Source organism: Syngnathus leptorhynchus, chromosome 3 (assembly GCF_054491065.1).
Source record: "Syngnathus leptorhynchus isolate UIUO chromosome 3, UIUO_Slep, whole genome shotgun sequence".
Classification (NCBI taxonomy): Eukaryota; Metazoa; Chordata; class Actinopteri; order Syngnathiformes; family Syngnathidae; genus Syngnathus; species Syngnathus leptorhynchus.
In genome coordinates this window covers 20,774,782-20,791,290 of record NC_141197.1, presented here as the reverse complement: position 1 = coordinate 20,791,290, position 16,509 = coordinate 20,774,782, and the positions used below count along the sequence as shown (strand labels likewise).

General features: G+C 46.7%; 2 protein-coding genes across 9 annotated transcripts; one reads left to right on the top strand and one right to left on the bottom strand.

Moving 5' to 3' along the window:
* Positions 1-423: 423 nt before the first annotated feature.
* On the bottom strand, positions 424-6,945 carry ccne1 (cyclin E1). Of its 3 annotated transcripts, none has more exons than XM_085907505.1 (12): positions 6,808-6,945; positions 5,715-5,765; positions 5,441-5,534; positions 5,230-5,292; positions 4,442-4,617; positions 4,211-4,346; positions 3,910-4,056; positions 3,697-3,792; positions 3,469-3,603; positions 3,186-3,297; positions 2,953-3,110; positions 424-2,103 (listed from the first exon to the last, which is right to left on the bottom strand). In XM_085907505.1, exons 2-12 carry the CDS (start codon positions 5,726-5,728, stop codon positions 1,921-1,923), a joined length of 1,314 nt encoding a protein of 437 aa, XP_085763631.1. In that variant the 5' UTR covers positions 5,729-5,765; positions 6,808-6,945; the 3' UTR covers positions 424-1,920. The 3 variants fall into 3 exon arrangements, with proteins under 3 accessions (XP_085763631.1, XP_085763629.1, XP_085763630.1); XM_085907503.1 differs by lacking the exon at positions 6,808-6,945 and adding an exon at positions 6,226-6,748; XM_085907504.1 differs by lacking the exon at positions 6,808-6,945 and adding an exon at positions 5,929-6,124.
* LOC147059747 (uncharacterized protein F13E9.13, mitochondrial) lies at positions 6,685-10,324 on the top strand. Of its 6 annotated transcripts, XM_085907510.1 has the most exons (7): positions 6,685-7,361; positions 7,448-7,530; positions 7,655-7,835; positions 7,934-8,084; positions 8,378-8,597; positions 8,676-8,780; positions 9,490-10,324. In XM_085907510.1, exons 1-6 carry the CDS (start codon positions 7,289-7,291, stop codon positions 8,766-8,768), a joined length of 801 nt encoding a protein of 266 aa, XP_085763636.1. In that variant the 5' UTR covers positions 6,685-7,288; the 3' UTR covers positions 8,769-8,780; positions 9,490-10,324. The 6 variants fall into 6 exon arrangements, with proteins under 6 accessions (XP_085763636.1, XP_085763637.1, XP_085763635.1 ...); XM_085907511.1 differs by lacking the exon at positions 8,676-8,780 and having other exon boundaries at positions 8,378-8,505; XM_085907509.1 differs by lacking the exon at positions 9,490-10,324 and having other exon boundaries at positions 6,686-7,361; positions 8,676-9,392.
* The last annotated feature ends 6,185 nt before the right edge of the window (positions 10,325-16,509 follow it).

Below are 16,509 nucleotides of genomic sequence, written 5' to 3'. Positions count from 1 at the left end.
GATGTTGATAATTGGTCCAGCTCGTTATCAACATTTATTTAAGGAAACCGCTATAACTCTGGATAGCCGTATTATCACTCAGAGTGATACTGTAACTAATCTCGGGGTAATATTTGACCAAACGCTCTCCTTTCAACAGCATATTAAAAATATAACCAGAATAGCATTTTTTCACCTTCGTAATATTGCTAAGATTCGCCCAATCCTCTCGACCAGTGATGCCGAAATTATTATACATGCATTTATCACGTCGCGCCTGGACTACTGTAATGCATTATTCTCTGGTCTTCCCAAGTCCAGCATCAAAAGTCTACAGTTAGTGCAAAATGCTGCTGCGAGGCTGCTCTCACGGACAAGAAAATTTGATCACATTACCCCAATATTAGCCAATTTACATTGGCTCCCGGTCCATTTAAGATGTGACTTCAAAGTTCTTTTGTTAACCTATAAATCATTGCATGGCTTAGCGCCTTCATATCTCGTCGACTTAGTTGTTCCTTATGTTCCGTCTCGTAACCTTCGTTCGCAAAACGCTAGTTTTTTAGTGACACAGAGGGCCAAGAAAATGTCTGCAGGGGCTAGAGCATTTTCCATTCGGGCTCCAGAGCTCTGGAATGCCCTGCCAATGGATATTAGAACTGCTACCTCAGTAGAAACATTTAAGACACGTTTAAAGACGTATTTCTATGATGTGGCCTTTAACCTCTCCCCGACCCCACTCCCCCACCCCTCCCCGGCTGGGGAGGTGGTTAGGTGACACCCATGCTGACGATGGCTATCTAGATTCTCGTGGACCAATTCACCATGAGGGAACTGCAGTGGAATACCCTCCTGGAGGACACTGCCAGGACAATCGAAGGCACCTCCGACAGCTCTTGGCTTTGGCCTGGGCATCCACTTTTTGGTTTCCATATGATGTATTTTATGTGCCCTCTTTGCATCCATTGCAGCCTGGTGATCCTGAAAGGGGGATCCTTCCATCTGTGGTCCCTTCTCAAGGTTTCTCATTTTTCCCCTTGTAGGGGTTTTTTGAGTTTTTCCTTGCCCTTTTGGGAGCCTAAGATCAGGGGATGCTTTGAGAATTATTGTCAATTGATTGTCTATGTGAAGCCCTTTGAGACTGCTTGTGATTTAGGGCTATACAAATAAACTTGACTTGACTTGACTTGACTTCTACGTACACTACCGTCCAAAAGTTTGCCATTTTATTTTCAAAACAATCTCTAAGTGACCCCAACATTTTGAACGGCGGTGTACATATTTGAGTCCAATGTTTAGATCATAATCTAGAAAGACTTTGTGACCATATCTGGGAGTCTTTCCCGAAATGTGACACCAGACAATCATGCTAAGAAACATCTTTAATGAAAAATACATAGCAGCACTTCATTCAAAAAACAAAAAAGTTTCACACCAACATTTTTGGGTGGTGGTTAGATTGAGGGTGGGGAGGCTAAAAGTTCACGTTAAATACTCGAGTCACTAACGCTAAGGTTGCCGATATTGACGTTTCCCAACAAACCGCCTCGCTGTCGCGCTTCCAGTCTCTACTTGACCCCAACATCCAACTTTTTCAGAGTAGCCTGGTTGCGCTTCTGAAGCTCAACCCGCTTGGTCCCTTAGCTAGTCAAGTGAATGTTCCGTCTCATAAAATCAGCATCTCGCACACACGCACACACACACACACAAACACACACATAATGCAAAGCCCGGCTGTGTAGCAGCACGGAGTCTCCTGACTCCAGGATCAGTCCGTGGGCGACCCCTCGCCTCTTTCTTCTCCATTAAGACACTTGAGTTCAATAAAAGACGTCCTGTGACTGGCACTTGAAGATGAAACACCCACAAAAAATCCTCCCCATGAAAAATTGGCGGCCTGTCGCAAAAACCTTTCTTTAAAAAAAGCCCGCCCCGCTGACTCTACGGGGCCAGCGTGCACTGGGCCTCGCGCATCCTGGGTGGCACTTGCAGCGTGGTGGCGGCAGACACGTTGGGATTTTGGTCCGTCTTCTCGCTGCTGAGCGGCGGCGTGAGTACGCCGGACGGTACGTGGCAGCCGCGGTGACGCTCCATGTCGGCGTCCTGGTAGGACGACGCCTTTTCCTGAGCCGCAACAGGAGACGGGGCGCGTCAACGGAGGCACCACTCACACGCGGGGCGGAAACCCAGTCTTGCGCATCGTCCTAATGCCGTTTTTGTTTTTTTAAATCCGATTGTATTGCTGTTTTATGTTTTAAATACAGCTTTGGATAAGATGCATGCACACACACACACACAAATGAGCCAGTGGTACGTGAGCTCCATCTAGCGGTAAGAGAAAGAGCTTACACGTTCCAAGGTCCTCAAGGTTTGACACTCATTGTGCTCATTGGAAAAATGCATTTGCAATACGTTAAGTTGTCAGGAGTTTTGAGAATAAAACAAACATTTCACTCAGGCATATATGGAAACATATGGGAAGCTTGTGATTTTGGAAATTTGGAAGAAATTATAGATAATGATTCATAAATGAGAGAATAATAATACAATGAATTCTATAAATAATAATACTAAATAAATAATACAAATAATAAATGATAGAATAAGCAACATTTTTCTCATGCATATAATAAAACATCGGAGGAACTAGTCTAATTTTAAAGCTTAAACTAGTTTTTGAAAGCTTCATCCTATTTTCATCATCAAATATGCTGACTGACTCTTTTCACACAAAGTATGCATAGCATGCGGTGTTTCTATATGCTTTTCATTGCTCACTGCTCATATATGGACAATTCAAAAACATTGTATGAATATAATATCACTGCTTATTTGAAAAGCAACTGCTTCTGTATGTGCCCTTCTTAATGGTCCATAATGAAGTGCTGATTATTGTTTCATAATCATGGACTATAGATGTATGGCTATTATTGTTCTGTTCACACCCTTTTACAGAAGTGGAGAGGGACTTACCAACCACGTCAGGTAGGGTGCGTACGTCTGTATATTGTGCATGTCCTCCGCAGCCACGCCGGCAAAGGTTTTCATGGGCGAGCCGCCGGATTCCCGCAGCGCCATGGCGAACGGCACCATCCACCGTACGCACTCCTCCAACTCCGCCCTCTTTAATGCTACAAAGACAAAATGGCGGAGGTTAGCAAGCGAGCGAACGAGCGAGGAATGAAAGCGAGGCTTCTTCGACGCACCAGATACGTTCTCCACCAGCTCCAGAGACGAAAAGTGGAAGAGGGCGGAGGCGGCCAGGATGCCGTTGGAGAACTCCAGGCAGCGCATGTCGAGCATGCACACATCAAGAAGCTGCACACGCAGAAAACATACAACAACAAAAATCATGCATCCAAATGTGACACTTGGACATGGGCAGAAAAAAAAAACATTTTCAACTTTGGCTAGCTAAGGCTAACACTTCCAGAACCTGAGCGGTTCAGGCTTCAGCGGGGATTTCACAAAACAATCTGTTGGTCTAACCTCGGCTATTTGAACAAAGGTGGCTTGAGGGTATTTGGGGATGAGCAGCTGGTCAGACTCTTTGAGGTAGGCCACCTGCATGTAGACATTGAGCCAGGACACGGGCGTCTGCGGGCTCAGACTCCATTTTAGCTCCTGATGATGACCACCAAAAACACGTCAACAGTGGCGGAACTGTGGCAAGACGGCTGCCCCGCCCACGGCGGCCTCCTTCCCAGTCTCCCTCACCTTCATGATGATGATCTCCATGCTGAGGATATCATCCTCGGTGCAAGCTTCGTCCGTCACGTAGGCAAACAGGTGCACTTTGGGAGGGTACATCTCCTGCCAAAGCAAAAGAATGGCTTGACTGAGCCATTTCAACACAGGTTTGGCCGCGACCGATGAAAAATGAAATGACAGCGAGAATATTGTAAGGGCGGAAGACAAAGCGGCGCGTACCTCGACTTTGGCTGCGATGAAGAGGCAGCTGATGCCTATGAGCTGCAACGTGGACTTGAAGACGTTGCTCTGCGTGGCCATGAAGCGGTCAAAGTAGTCCTGAGCCAGGTGGTACGTCTCTCGGTGAAGCTTGTACACCTCGCTCACCTGAACGGCCCAAAAGGTGCTTGAGCGCAATGAACCAGCACTTCTTCAACACGCGCATTGTATGCTAATTTGCGTTCAGTTCTCCCAAGGGATGTTATGTCATAGTTTTCCATTTCTTAGCAGTACGCCACTGAGAACCTAAAAAAAGCGTCACCTCCATGAGCCAGTCGAGAAGAACGGCTCTCATCTTGGGCTGAAGGTGAGGATGTTTGGCCATCATGTTGACGTTGCGCGTGTACGTCTTATCTTTGGCCAGCATGTTGTTCCACACGACGTCCTTACTCGCCCAGCTAATACAAAAGCATGGGACAAAAGTCATAGAAGTTTTCCATCCATCCATCCATCCATCCATCCATCCATCCATCCATCCATCCAGCATACTGACCAGAGCACAGGCAGGGGCGCACAATGGACGGGCGTAGCGCAGACGTTGGTCAAGTTGTAGTGCGGGAAGCCGACGTTGATCAAAGTGATCTGCTGCTGATGTTCATCCTCGCGCGCCAGCGCGGACCTCCAGCACCGAGGGCTCGCGTAGGCGTCCTCCTCCGACGTCCACGCCGCCTTCGCGGACACAACGCGGGAAAATGTGACTTTCAAAGATTGCGCTCGTTTTGGTACTCAGGCAGGATTATCTGTCACTTTCAATTTCAATCAAGTCACATGATCTCAGACAACCGAATTATGTAGAATAGCCGGAAAGGGTCTCGCGCGAAGACCTTTCATTTCATTCAAATCTACCAGTCAAACATAAACTAAATGGCTGGAAAAGTGAGTGTGAAACTTCACACTCCTTTGACGCAAGCTGTCATCCCGGCTAGGATATTACCTCGGCACCATTTGGTGCAGACGCCATTTTGCGTCTACGCGAGACGTCGGTAGGTTAAATCGGCGTGCACATTACGTGACCCGATCATATTAAATCCTCTTCATGGTATTTTTTTTCTTCGTGTGTGTAGATTATTAGTCAGAGGTTTTGATGATCGGCAAAAATTTAATGGAAGCGACTGGACTGTTGATTTTGGTTGAATTTATTCCCCGTACTCTAAAATGATTAAAAATGACAATTGCACCTTTAGGCTACCATTCTGCAATCATGTATTGAATGCAGCTCTAATGCATGGGCAAAAATTGTCAACAAACTTTATGATCATCAATTTATTGAGTTCTTTTTACCTCAGAGTCTCGTAGCTTCTTCTTGGTCATATCTGCTGTGTCCTCATCCACGTCTTGTAAATGCTGAAGTCAAGTATTTCCATGTTAGTTAGACAGAAAGAAAGAAAGAAAGAAAGAAAGAAAGAAAGAAAGAAAGAAAGAAAGAAAGAAAGAAAGAAAGAAAGAAAGAAAGAAAGGCAGGGAGAGGGAAAGAAAGGGGGCTCCCACTCACAATGGCAACATCTGCTTTCCTCTTCCTCGGCCTCGCCGTCCCCACGTTGGCCGCCTCGCTAGCAACACACTCGGCTTCATGTTCACTTTCTTCCCTGGGGGAACAAGTCAAAGGGACACGGGAGAGCACAAAGTTGTCAGCAAAGTGTGAATCGGACGCGCTGGCGAGCTTCACCCAACGAGAACAAGTTGCTTTAGCCACGAGCTAACTAGCCGAGGAGGCTAAAAGTTTGGCGCGGACGAGAAGTGCGAAACCAGGACAAAGGAGCACTCACCGACTCCCCAGCATTCTAGTCCCAAGGCCGGCTATCTTCTGGGGAGTAAACCTGTGAGGAAGGAGACTTTCCAAGTTAGTTTGGAGGAGTTTGAAGGGAGCCCAAGAGCACGCTCCCAACCCCCACGCTCAGCTGACAAAGCCCAGCGCATCCTGGCGGGCAAACGAGAACACTGCGGACTTTTAGAGTCGCCAAAAGTGGCCCCAAAACACACCTGTCCTCACCACACTCCGCATCAAGTCACAAAACACCTCAGACTATGCACCAAATGGAGTTACTTGATGTATTTGTCCTGCGAACGTCTTCATTTCCTTTCACAAACTTTGGACAGCTGGCTCGAGTCATCGTCATGGCCGACGCAGCTGCGTCGCGCGCGGACTGTGTTGCACAAATCCCAGCAAAGCCAACTCAAAAACAGGTCGAATCATCCGAATGACTCCCCACAACGTCTTCCCGCAACCACCGTTTCTCCTCAAAACGGCAACTGAGCGGACGATCTCGCCGTATTCACCTCAAGACGCTGCTCTTGAAGTTCACTCGCGGCCACAATCAATGTCGATCGTGAACTGAATCCAATCCGATCAGTGCATCGATGAAGGAAGGGATGGATGGCTTTCGTCGTCTCGAAGGAGCTCCGCGAGAGGAGAGCTTGGCGGCAGCAGGCAGGCGGCGGGTCGCAATGAGCGGGCAGCAGGCCGGCGGCGGGTTGCAATGAGCGGGCTGCAGGCTTGCGCGCCACGGTCGCGTCAAGCGGGGAGGAGGCGATTCAACTTGGCGCTCAAACTTGCTCTTCTCCTCCTCCCGACGATGACTTCCGTCTCGGAACGGGCCGCCGCGTCGCTTAAACGCCGGCAAAGTACACTTGGGGTCGAGAGAGTGTCGGAAAAGCGCTGCGAGTGTTTTCCAAAAGTGGAGTTTGGTGCGAATTCTGGCTGATCATACAAAAGCGGAGAGGCGTGACGGGCCGGCCGGGTGACAGCTGCGTGGGCGGGGCTTGCGAAGCGGAAGTGGCCGGCACCGCGTGGCTAGTCTCTCAGATGTAAACAAAGCCCCGAGTCGGTAGACTTTCGGCGGCATTTAAGACGAAAAGCACCTTATTGTGGCGTACAAAAGCAGCGGAGCGGATCGACGTCTCTCGGGGAAGATTGTGGCTCGCTGTCACGCCGGCCGCGGTGGTTGTTTCCGAGCAGAAGTGCCGAGTTTGTTGACAGCAGCGCGCGTCTTTTTCCACCATGGCGCCCATTTGGGCTGCAGGTTGCCAGTCCCAGAGTATATCCCCCGTTTTTCCTGGCAGGCTTGCCAATTTAGCACTTTTCTTGCTGGATTTAGCGATTTTTCGCAACAATTTCCCCTCACACCACCGACCTTTAAAATGTGAACCTTTTTTTTTTTTCCCAACAGAGCACATACACACAGTTTGCTAATAAACGACTTGTTTTAAGTACATGAAGTCACTGATGAGCAAAACTTTCTGTTTCTGCTGGTTGGGACGTCAATACCTCGAGGGTCAGTGAACTTTTGGACCCCCACGTAAAACTGTTCTTTGCTCCCTGGCTGGTGCACAGAGCCCAAACATGAAGTGGTTGGACCTCTTTGGACACCTTAAATGTGTCATTATTGGAATGATCCACGTTAAAGCTTTACCAGGTAACACCAATCTATGATCTCCTCTTTTGATTGAAATAGAACGGTTTGGTTTTCATTATGTCTCCAATGGGAACACAAATTGACAGGCTCTCCACTTGGATGCATGAAAATGTCCCAAATCATTGAAGAGGCCCGTAGGGAAGCCACCATATACCGTGACGCGGGCGTGGTAAGCAGCAGCACATCATCTGTCCGTTGACCTTCACGAGAACGGGTCACATGCGGAATACCCCAAGGGTCAATACTTGGAACGCTCGTGTTCAAAAACTCCACGCCGCCTCTTGCCTTTGTAGGACGGCGTGATAGTGGAGAACATGCACGACGTCCCGTACTCGCTTTCCCCTGGCCCTGAGGTGAGCGCGTGTATGACATCCGTGTGCGCGGCGGTGAGGAGCGTCTGTCCGTCCATCCCCGTCGGCGTCCAGATTCTATCCGCTGCCAACCAGCAGGCTCTCGCCGTGGCTCTCGCATCAGGTGATCTGGCTCGCGGCGCAATTCTTGGACATTTTGGGAGAAATCCAGGTCAGACGTAGCCGCTCACTTTCCAGCGAGCTGTAATCAGCTGTTGTCAGGCGCTCACTTCATCCGGGCGGAAGGCTTCGTGTTTTCCCACGTGGCCGATGAGGGTCTGGTCCACGCTTGCGCCGGAGAACTTCTGAGGTACCGCAAGAGCGTCGGAGCCGAGGACATCCTCGTCTTCACTGACATCAAGAAGAAACACAGGTTATTTTTCCGAATGCAGTTAAAGATGGCCGATATTCAAAACCACTTTGCTCAAAGCGTTATCGAGGGGAAAAAAAGTCTAAATCATCAGATCAAAAATATATATTTACGTATTGTGTATCATTTCATGAAAAATATATACGTGAATATATGGACAGCAATCAAAGAAAAATAATTTGAGGAATGTTTCGACACAAGGAAGAAATGAATACGTAATTGTGATACACTTTGACTAAGTCAATCCGATTCATAGATAGCAAGAGAATGCTGATTGTGCGTTTGTGCGAGCGCAGCTCTCACGCTCTGACCTCGGACGTGAGCCCGGCGGAGACGGCTCGGGCCGCCGAGTTCTTCCTGTCGGACGGACTCATTGTGACCGGAACGTCCACGGGAGCCCAGGCGGACCCCAAAGAACTGGCGGGTGCGTTTTTCCGCGCAAACGGAGTCTCACTCGCTCACGTGCGCTTGCCATTCTCCTCAGAGGTCACACGGGCGGTGAGTCTCCCGGTTCTGGTGGGTTCCGGCGTGACTCAGGACAATGTCAATCGCTACCTGGGCGCCAGCGGCCTGATTGTGGGCTCCCATTTTAAGGAGGGAGGCTCGTGGAGCAAGCAGCTGGACGCGCAGCGCGTCGCCAGCTTCATGGCACAGATGAGACGTCTCCGAGCGAGATGGCCACACTGAACTCCGGCTCACGTAACTCTTTCCATCCATTTAGCTGGCAGAGTAGTTGTTTGTTTAATCTAGCTTTAAACCCTACTTTGAAACCCTAACCCTCGTTTGAAAGCTTGAAAAACCTAGGATGGGGTTCGAATCCAAAGTTCAAGCCATTTTGCCTGTGTTGTCAGTGGCAGAGTGCAAAATGCAGTGTTGCCTAAAGTTCACAGGGTGGCGCTACACACCAAACAATACAGCAACATTCCTCCCGGAAGCGCCGGCTCACCTTTTAGTTGGTATTTGTTCATTGACCTCGTGCTCATTGCTCGGTATTCGATTTTAAGAACAAATCGTGTTTCTTATCCATCCATGGTAAATAATTGAATACATGAAATGACTTCATTTTGTGGACGATTCATTTTTCATTGAGTAAATTACCTTTTGTGATCGAGATTTTTATCAAAGGTGTGATGATCATAATACATCCTACTATTCTGTTAATGAATTGTATTTATTGATTTAATTTTATGACTGCGGTATGTACTGCTATTGTATTTTAATGTTAACCATGAAAAGGGACCCAGAAAAGGTCGATCACATGTGCATTTTATTCATGTGACAAAAATGTTGAATAAAGAGACCCTCACTTCATTTCTCATGAAGTGCTTTGTAATGATGGAGTGAAGTGTGCGTGTGTGCGTGCGTGCGTGTGCCCTCACAAGTCCATTTTGTCTGTTCCTTTTTGCAGGCAATAAGGCCGGATGTATGAGCTCCATCTCGGCACAGGAGGCAACAAACAGTGGCACGCCAGCACACGGCGGGTCATTTCCCTCCCAGTGGCTGCTTTATTGTTGCCGTTGATCTGATTTCTCGGGTTATTTCTCTTTTTCCGGCCAATCTGGCCGCAGCCGCCTTGAGAACAAAACAGCAGCAAGGACACGGAATGCTGGCAATTTTCTTCTTTGGCTCGACGAGACGAGAGGAACGCCTCACGTCTTTGCCGTCCTCAACTCTTGCTGCCAACGTTGTCCATTTGGTATCTGTTTATTTGTTGTGCGTGCCTCCAATTTGGTTGCAATTGGACGATCGATCCCCCTGGCCAAAATGGCCAACTTGAACCTCAGTTGGTAGCTTCCCACCAAAATGGCTTAAGCCTCTGTGTCTTTCCTGGTGTGGCTTTTTTTTTTTTACCAGTCATTCCCCCCAGATTTTTCATTCGGTAAATATCACAAAATATCTCAAGTTATTTAAGGCCTCGTGGAAATGGCACCAAATAAAAGAACAAACTGGATTTTTCAGGACGTGAAGTAATTCAGCCTTTAGATGGCAACGCAAAGCAGTAGAAAAGCAAAATGATGATTCTACAAAGCAAACCAGTCAAAAGAGAAAGAAATAAAAAATGGGCAAACAAGTTTGTCGATGGTACGAATTGGGACACGTGTAAATCCAGGGCGCTGCATAAACAGTCCAAGCAGCTATTTGTACGTTTAATTGCTTCCTTTTTAATGACTCCAAAGTGTAAAACTAATTTATCTGCGCCGTTAATGAGCATCAATTTGATTGGACGCTTGGCCAGTACATATCGGGAGGTCTTACTACAGAAATAAACAATTATTTATAACAAGTCAGACGCCTAATGCATCAAATTAACAACACAATCTCACATTTATGACATTTACTTAAGGTATCCTCTTTTCTTTTCTTTTTTGGTGTGTGTGTTGTTGTTTTTATAGGTGGTCGCTTTATGTGTGAGATTAATAGCGGCCGGCATATATATATATTTTTTTTTTCCTCCCTTCTTTTCTTTTGCTTGATTTACGGCGGCCGTAAAGTGGTGCTTTTATTGAGCCAGAACAAATCATGAAATGGTGGACTTTTAAGTGCAATGTTCATCTCACGTGCCAGGAAATATCACCTCGTAAAAGTCAAAGTTATCTACAAAGTCAACGAGTCAAAATATTTACATGAAGCCATCCTTATTGGCTCAGTGTTAGCTCGGGTGCTATCTGGATGCTAACACAGAAGATAAGATCAGAAGGTCCGAATTGATTCCGGGAATTTTCAAGTCCCGATTCAGGCTTTGCCCCTAATCGAGCTCACTTCACTGCGTTCGAAGCAATATGACAACAGTTTGGCTTTTCTTTGACCGGTCAGCTAACAACGATTGGAATTCAGTGACTGTCGGTTGAAGATGAAGAAGAGGTGGAAAGTGGGTTCATATGAGCAGAAAGCGCAGAGCCTAAAAGTGAGAGTGGGAAGTTTTGGACGATGATGGTAAAGTTGCTTGACGTGACCATTGGGTGGAAGGTCAATATTGTGTAGCAGCCTTCAGATTGTTTCAGCTCAGAATGAAAATGCAACAGGTAGAGTCCATCTTGGGCAGACCATTTCATCTGAAGGGACTTGGGAGGGGAAGGAGAAGGCGGCGCTGCGGAAAACGGGCGTGTCGCCGCCGACGAGGATCAGCGAGACAAAGGCGAAGCGGGCCGCCGAGCGGTGGAAGCGCCAAGATTTTCCACAGAAGACTGGACCGACCGCAACAGTCAAGGAGATCAGAGGAAGCAGGAAGTGCCCCGAAGCAGACACACGGGGAGAAGGTGGCCAAACACAACATGTGATGACATCACGTGTGCCAGCTTGGAGACCATCTGCAGCAGGATTTCAGACAAAAATACTCGACTTGTCTGATCTTGATGGGACGGACACTTTTTACGTTGGAAAAGCAAGCAGCAGCAGAAGCAGCGGCAGAAGCAGAAGCAGAAGCAGAAGCAGCAGCGGCTCACAATGGCCTAATGGGATCATGAATTCGGCGTGGCGGCAACGTCAGCACGGCTGCTGTGAGAGTTTGTTGGTGGAGGCCAACGGTTAATACAACGTGATAAATATTTCATTTCTGCTGGGGGTGCACCTACAGAACGGGAAATGGCTGTAATGCGATTCACAACAGATTGTCCTCCGGGACTACGTGTGTGTGTGAAAGAAAGAAAGCCAGGTGACCGGCCGTGTACAGCCAGGGGAAATAAAGGAACAAATCGCCTTACAAATCACACACACACACACACACACACACACAGCCACCGAGCAGCAGCGAGTGACCAGCAGGTGTTGGTGTCATCATCATCATTCCTATTATGATCAGTGATTGGTCCCCGGTGGAAGGACTTGACAGGAAGTTGATGACCATTTTCAACCAAAAAGCTCATTTTCATGGATTCATTTGTGATCATTTTGCCTTTTTTAAACATTGATTGATAAAACAAGTGTCTCACAGCTGAAGGCCACACACGCTTGTCAATGGAGTTCCAACAAGCACAAAGTGGAAGAGTAAAATCCTTCCTTCCTTCTTGTTAGCTTGTCACGCTCGCCGCTCACTGGCGAGCTGCCACATGCTTGTCGCTTGTCATCAAATGGCAACATATTTTAATGTTGAACATTATTTTGTGGTAATGCTCCTTGTAAATGTCAGAATTTTGAAGTTTATCCCGCCGCGCGCGGTCAAGACGGTCAGATGCGTTTACGTCGCAGATGATTTATGACACGTAAGCCCCAGCGTTATTAGCCTTGTTTATGACATCCATATGTGGGCTAAACATAGTCATAAACAGTCCATTAGCTCCTAGGTGCTAGGAAAAAAACACAACCAAAGTACCTTTAGCAGTCCAGCTTATGATTTAGTGCACCCAATAAGAACAGCCGAGGTGCGTGTGTGTGTGTATGCGCGCCTGGTGAAATATGCATTTGATATTTGGAGGTGCGCAGGTGGGCGGGGTCGTTAGGTCAACGGGGCGTCCAGACTTTTTATGAGACAACAGCAAAATGAATGCTCCAATAAGACGAGAGCCACCGTGGCAGGAAGGGAAACATGGCAAATGAGCAAGGCCATCCATTCCTTCGGCCGTGACCTGTCCAGATCATATTGAATTAGCATTTTAGCATTTAGCGTTAGAATTATCTTTAATATTTTGACTTTTTTTTTTAGGTAATCCTAATTTTCTTGCCAATTACTTTCTGGCAGTATTTTTTTTTCATTGCAATCTATTCAATGCAATTGCAATGGCCGTCAATTCTGTTTTATAAATTCTGAACATACACTGTACACATATATTCATATCGCAGAAGATATTAATCGATATAATAAGAATTAAAAACAGAAGTCAATCGGGTTTTGTTCATACAACAAGCAGACGATATACGACGAAAAGCTCCGAAGCCGGTATGAAATCCGATCCTATTTTTGTCGATCTAGGTATGTGATAAATGGCGTGGGGTGTGCTAATTAAAATTAAAATGATTTCATTTCATCTTCTTTGCTGTTACAGTAAAGTTTAATTTGTCAGTGGGACACGTGCAAAAGGGCAGCTCCAGTTCTCCTTTAATTGGCCTCAAGCAGACGTCCGCTAACAACTCCTCCAAGTCAGTCAGTAATAAGAACTGGAGCGTGATTTGGTATAGAAGAAGCTCCACGGGCATATTAATACGTAGAGTTATGACACCATCTTTGAAAACACCCAAAGACTCATCTGCGACATTAAAGCTGATTCCAATGTGTTACTTTGTCCCGGCGTGGAAATCAAGTGGACACTCGAAATTAAGATGAAAAAAGTCAAAGAAAGTTAGAGTTGTTTGAAGTCGTCGACTTCTTTTTCAGATCTAATTTGTGGGAACAGAGACAATTTTTTACTCACGGTTTGTTTCTATTTTGCAGCAAAGAGTGGAACGTGGAGGATTTGGAAAGATGACTTTTATGCCAATACATTTAAACTGCTGTTATTTAGGAATAGGAACAAATCACAGACACATGTATAAAAAAACAGCATGGGAAGAAGAATTATATGAAAAAAAAAGAATATTTGCATATATTTGAACAAATTTTCTTGAAAATGTTTCCCAAAAAATAAAACAGAATGGAAACATGCGGCACACATTCATGCAAATACATTGAAATTATTATTACAAATCAAATGTGAAAAATTGGGGTATTCGGGGGAAAAAATGCACCCATTCCTAGCAAAGTGATATTTCAATTGGTTTTATAAGGCAACAAAATGCCTGTCAAATGAAACAAGTGCTGAGTCAGCAAATTGTAAATGTGTGATCTTTTCCCAATCCGAGTCACTGCTCTTGTTTTGTTATCGATACTTTGCAGATGTTCGTTCACGTCTTATACATTGAATTGCCTTCCTTCCTTCTTTCTTCCTCTCCCCACATTGTGCAGTGACTATTGAATGGAGCGCTCCTCCTGGCATGCTGCACTGCTATATGTGGCCTATAGAGAGCGCTGTTAGCCGTGAATGACACGGAAGTCCCTTCTCTGGCCGCGTGATGACAGGAAAGTGACGACTACTCCATTTGTTCACGTGCCCTATTCAATTCAGTCCAAAGAAGATTTATGTACCACTAATGCAAATGGTATCACAACATGCATTAACTTGGGGATTTGTTTTTTGTTATGGAAACTAGGAAATAGAAAAAAAAAAGTGTCATTTTGTGAAACAAATTTGTTTCGGGAGAGCTCCAAAATATTTCTGCAGGGTTTAAAATCGGTGGAGAAATGTGGACCAATGGGGAAGTGCAGAAGGAGTAGTGGGACAAAAATAACAAAAAGTTTCGGACGAAGAGATTCATCAGCATGCGGCGTGCGCGGTCCGGCGGCCATTTTACCTGAGCAGATAACAGGCGCGAGGCGGCGGCCCAGATAAGGTTTAGGCGGGCGGGCGACGCCTTTAATTGGGAATGATGGAGAGCGACCAGGCACAAATGGCCCGGCCGTGACCCAACATGCCTTGCTGCATTCATTGTGGGGATTAGGCTTGGGGCTTTCTGGTACCGCACTCATCCATCACGCACGCACGCACGCACGCACGCACGACAAAAATCAAGAATTTATTTGGTGGTGCAAAGTCGACTCTTTGGTGAAGTTGGCGCTTGTGCCTTTCACAAGGAAAAAAAAAAAAAGCTCAAGCCCGGAAAACCCCAATGTGGAAAAAAATCCAATGAAATAAAACAGCCCAAGGAAGCAGAAATCCTAAACCGTGTGTGCTTGTGTTGCAGGCGTGGATACATTCAGAAAGTCTCAATTCAGCCAGTCTTTTGCCTTTTCCTGGGTGTCTGTGAATGCAGCAGCACCGACATACTGCTTTTCTCACCATTGTTTGGCCTCTGGGGGTTTCATTAAAGCCCAGTGTCCAGAGGTAAAAAGTCATTCATCTCCCCTGTTGTGAAGTGGCAGCTTCCGCGTGCACACAAACACACACACACGCGCACACGCACGTACATACAGTGCTTTAATTCCTCTTTTATCCTCTTTCCCTCTGCATTGTCTGCTTTTCCCTGCACACAAAAGCAGCAAGGGTTGAGCAGAAAAAGGGGAAAAAAAAGCATAAAGAGAAGTCTAAAGAGGAATGTTTGATGTAGCGACGCGGCGACCGCTCTTAATGAATCCTTCACCAGCAGCGACTCATCTTCCCCCCCGCCTCCGTCGCTCCCTTTTTTTTTCATTAATTAGAGCTGTCAAAAGCTAAGTATCTGGCCGTGTCGCTATCTTTGTATTTGCCTCCTTCAAGTGTCTGAGTGGGATAGCGTTAATTAAAAAGATATCAGATGATGAAGCCCCCCTTGAGCACCCCTCGCCAGTCAACATGTCACACTTTGGCCCGAGCCACAAAGTCGCCACGCATCTGCCTTTTGTCCGGACCGAAGGCGACCAGCCAGCGAGCGAGCAGAGTTGATAACGGATCATTTTTTCAAAGTATTTTGGGAGGGAGGGGGGGCTTTAATTGAGCTTCATGAAACTCCACAAGGTTTTCCGCTTCCAACTTTCAGATCTTTGCTGACAAAGCCATGACTCCAAGGCACTACGCTTCCTGTGTGTGCACGTGCGTGTGCGAGTTGGCTACACAAAAAGTGCAACGTATGGCGTGCTTACGCGTGGAACATCTCAATTCACCTAAAAGTGAAGAAACACAGAGTTAAGTCCTTCCTGAACTGTATGCCTGGAAAAGACAAACAATGCCTACCTTGAAAAACTCCAGCCTAGCTGCCAACTACTAAAGCTGGAAAAGGCCTCAAGCATTGATTATGATCACATTTCCATGGCGTTGGATTCCGCCAGGTGAGGTCCTGTTTGCAACTGCCGATGGACCAGAAGGATTCTGACGTTTATGCTAAAGAGACACGCTCGCTCGCTCGCTCGCGCACACACGCACGCACGCACGCAGACGCACACGCTTTGCATCAAGCACACGCCATTTCAAGCGGCAAAGTGCTGCCGCTCGTCGGCGGAGTGGCAGGCAGACGTCCTGAATAAAAGGGAGTGGCATTAATATTAATCATGCTAAAGTGCCTCCAGAATCAGACACTGGATTGTCAGGTGGACGCACACACACACACACACACACACACTGACACGCTCACAGGCCATTTGATTACAGACACAATCTTAGGATCTTTTTGTATCAGAGAAAAAGGAAATATAGGATTTGGGAAAAATGGGGAAACACTGTGCATGCGTGTGTGTGTGTGTGTGTACATGTTTGCAGAAGCTTCTTGTCCTTGATTGGAACCTCTAACCTGGAGTGCAAGGTTATTTTCCAAAGCTTCCTTCCAGCCAATGCTGCAATTGTCCTTTATCACACGCATATGGTATGTTCAATTGAACAGTGACCCCGCTCTCCACCTGTGACTGAGTGTGTGATGTTTTTTAAGAAGCTGACCCAGGTCGAGCGTTTACTTAAAGGGACAGTGCGCCATTTTAGAATGTGCTTGGTGT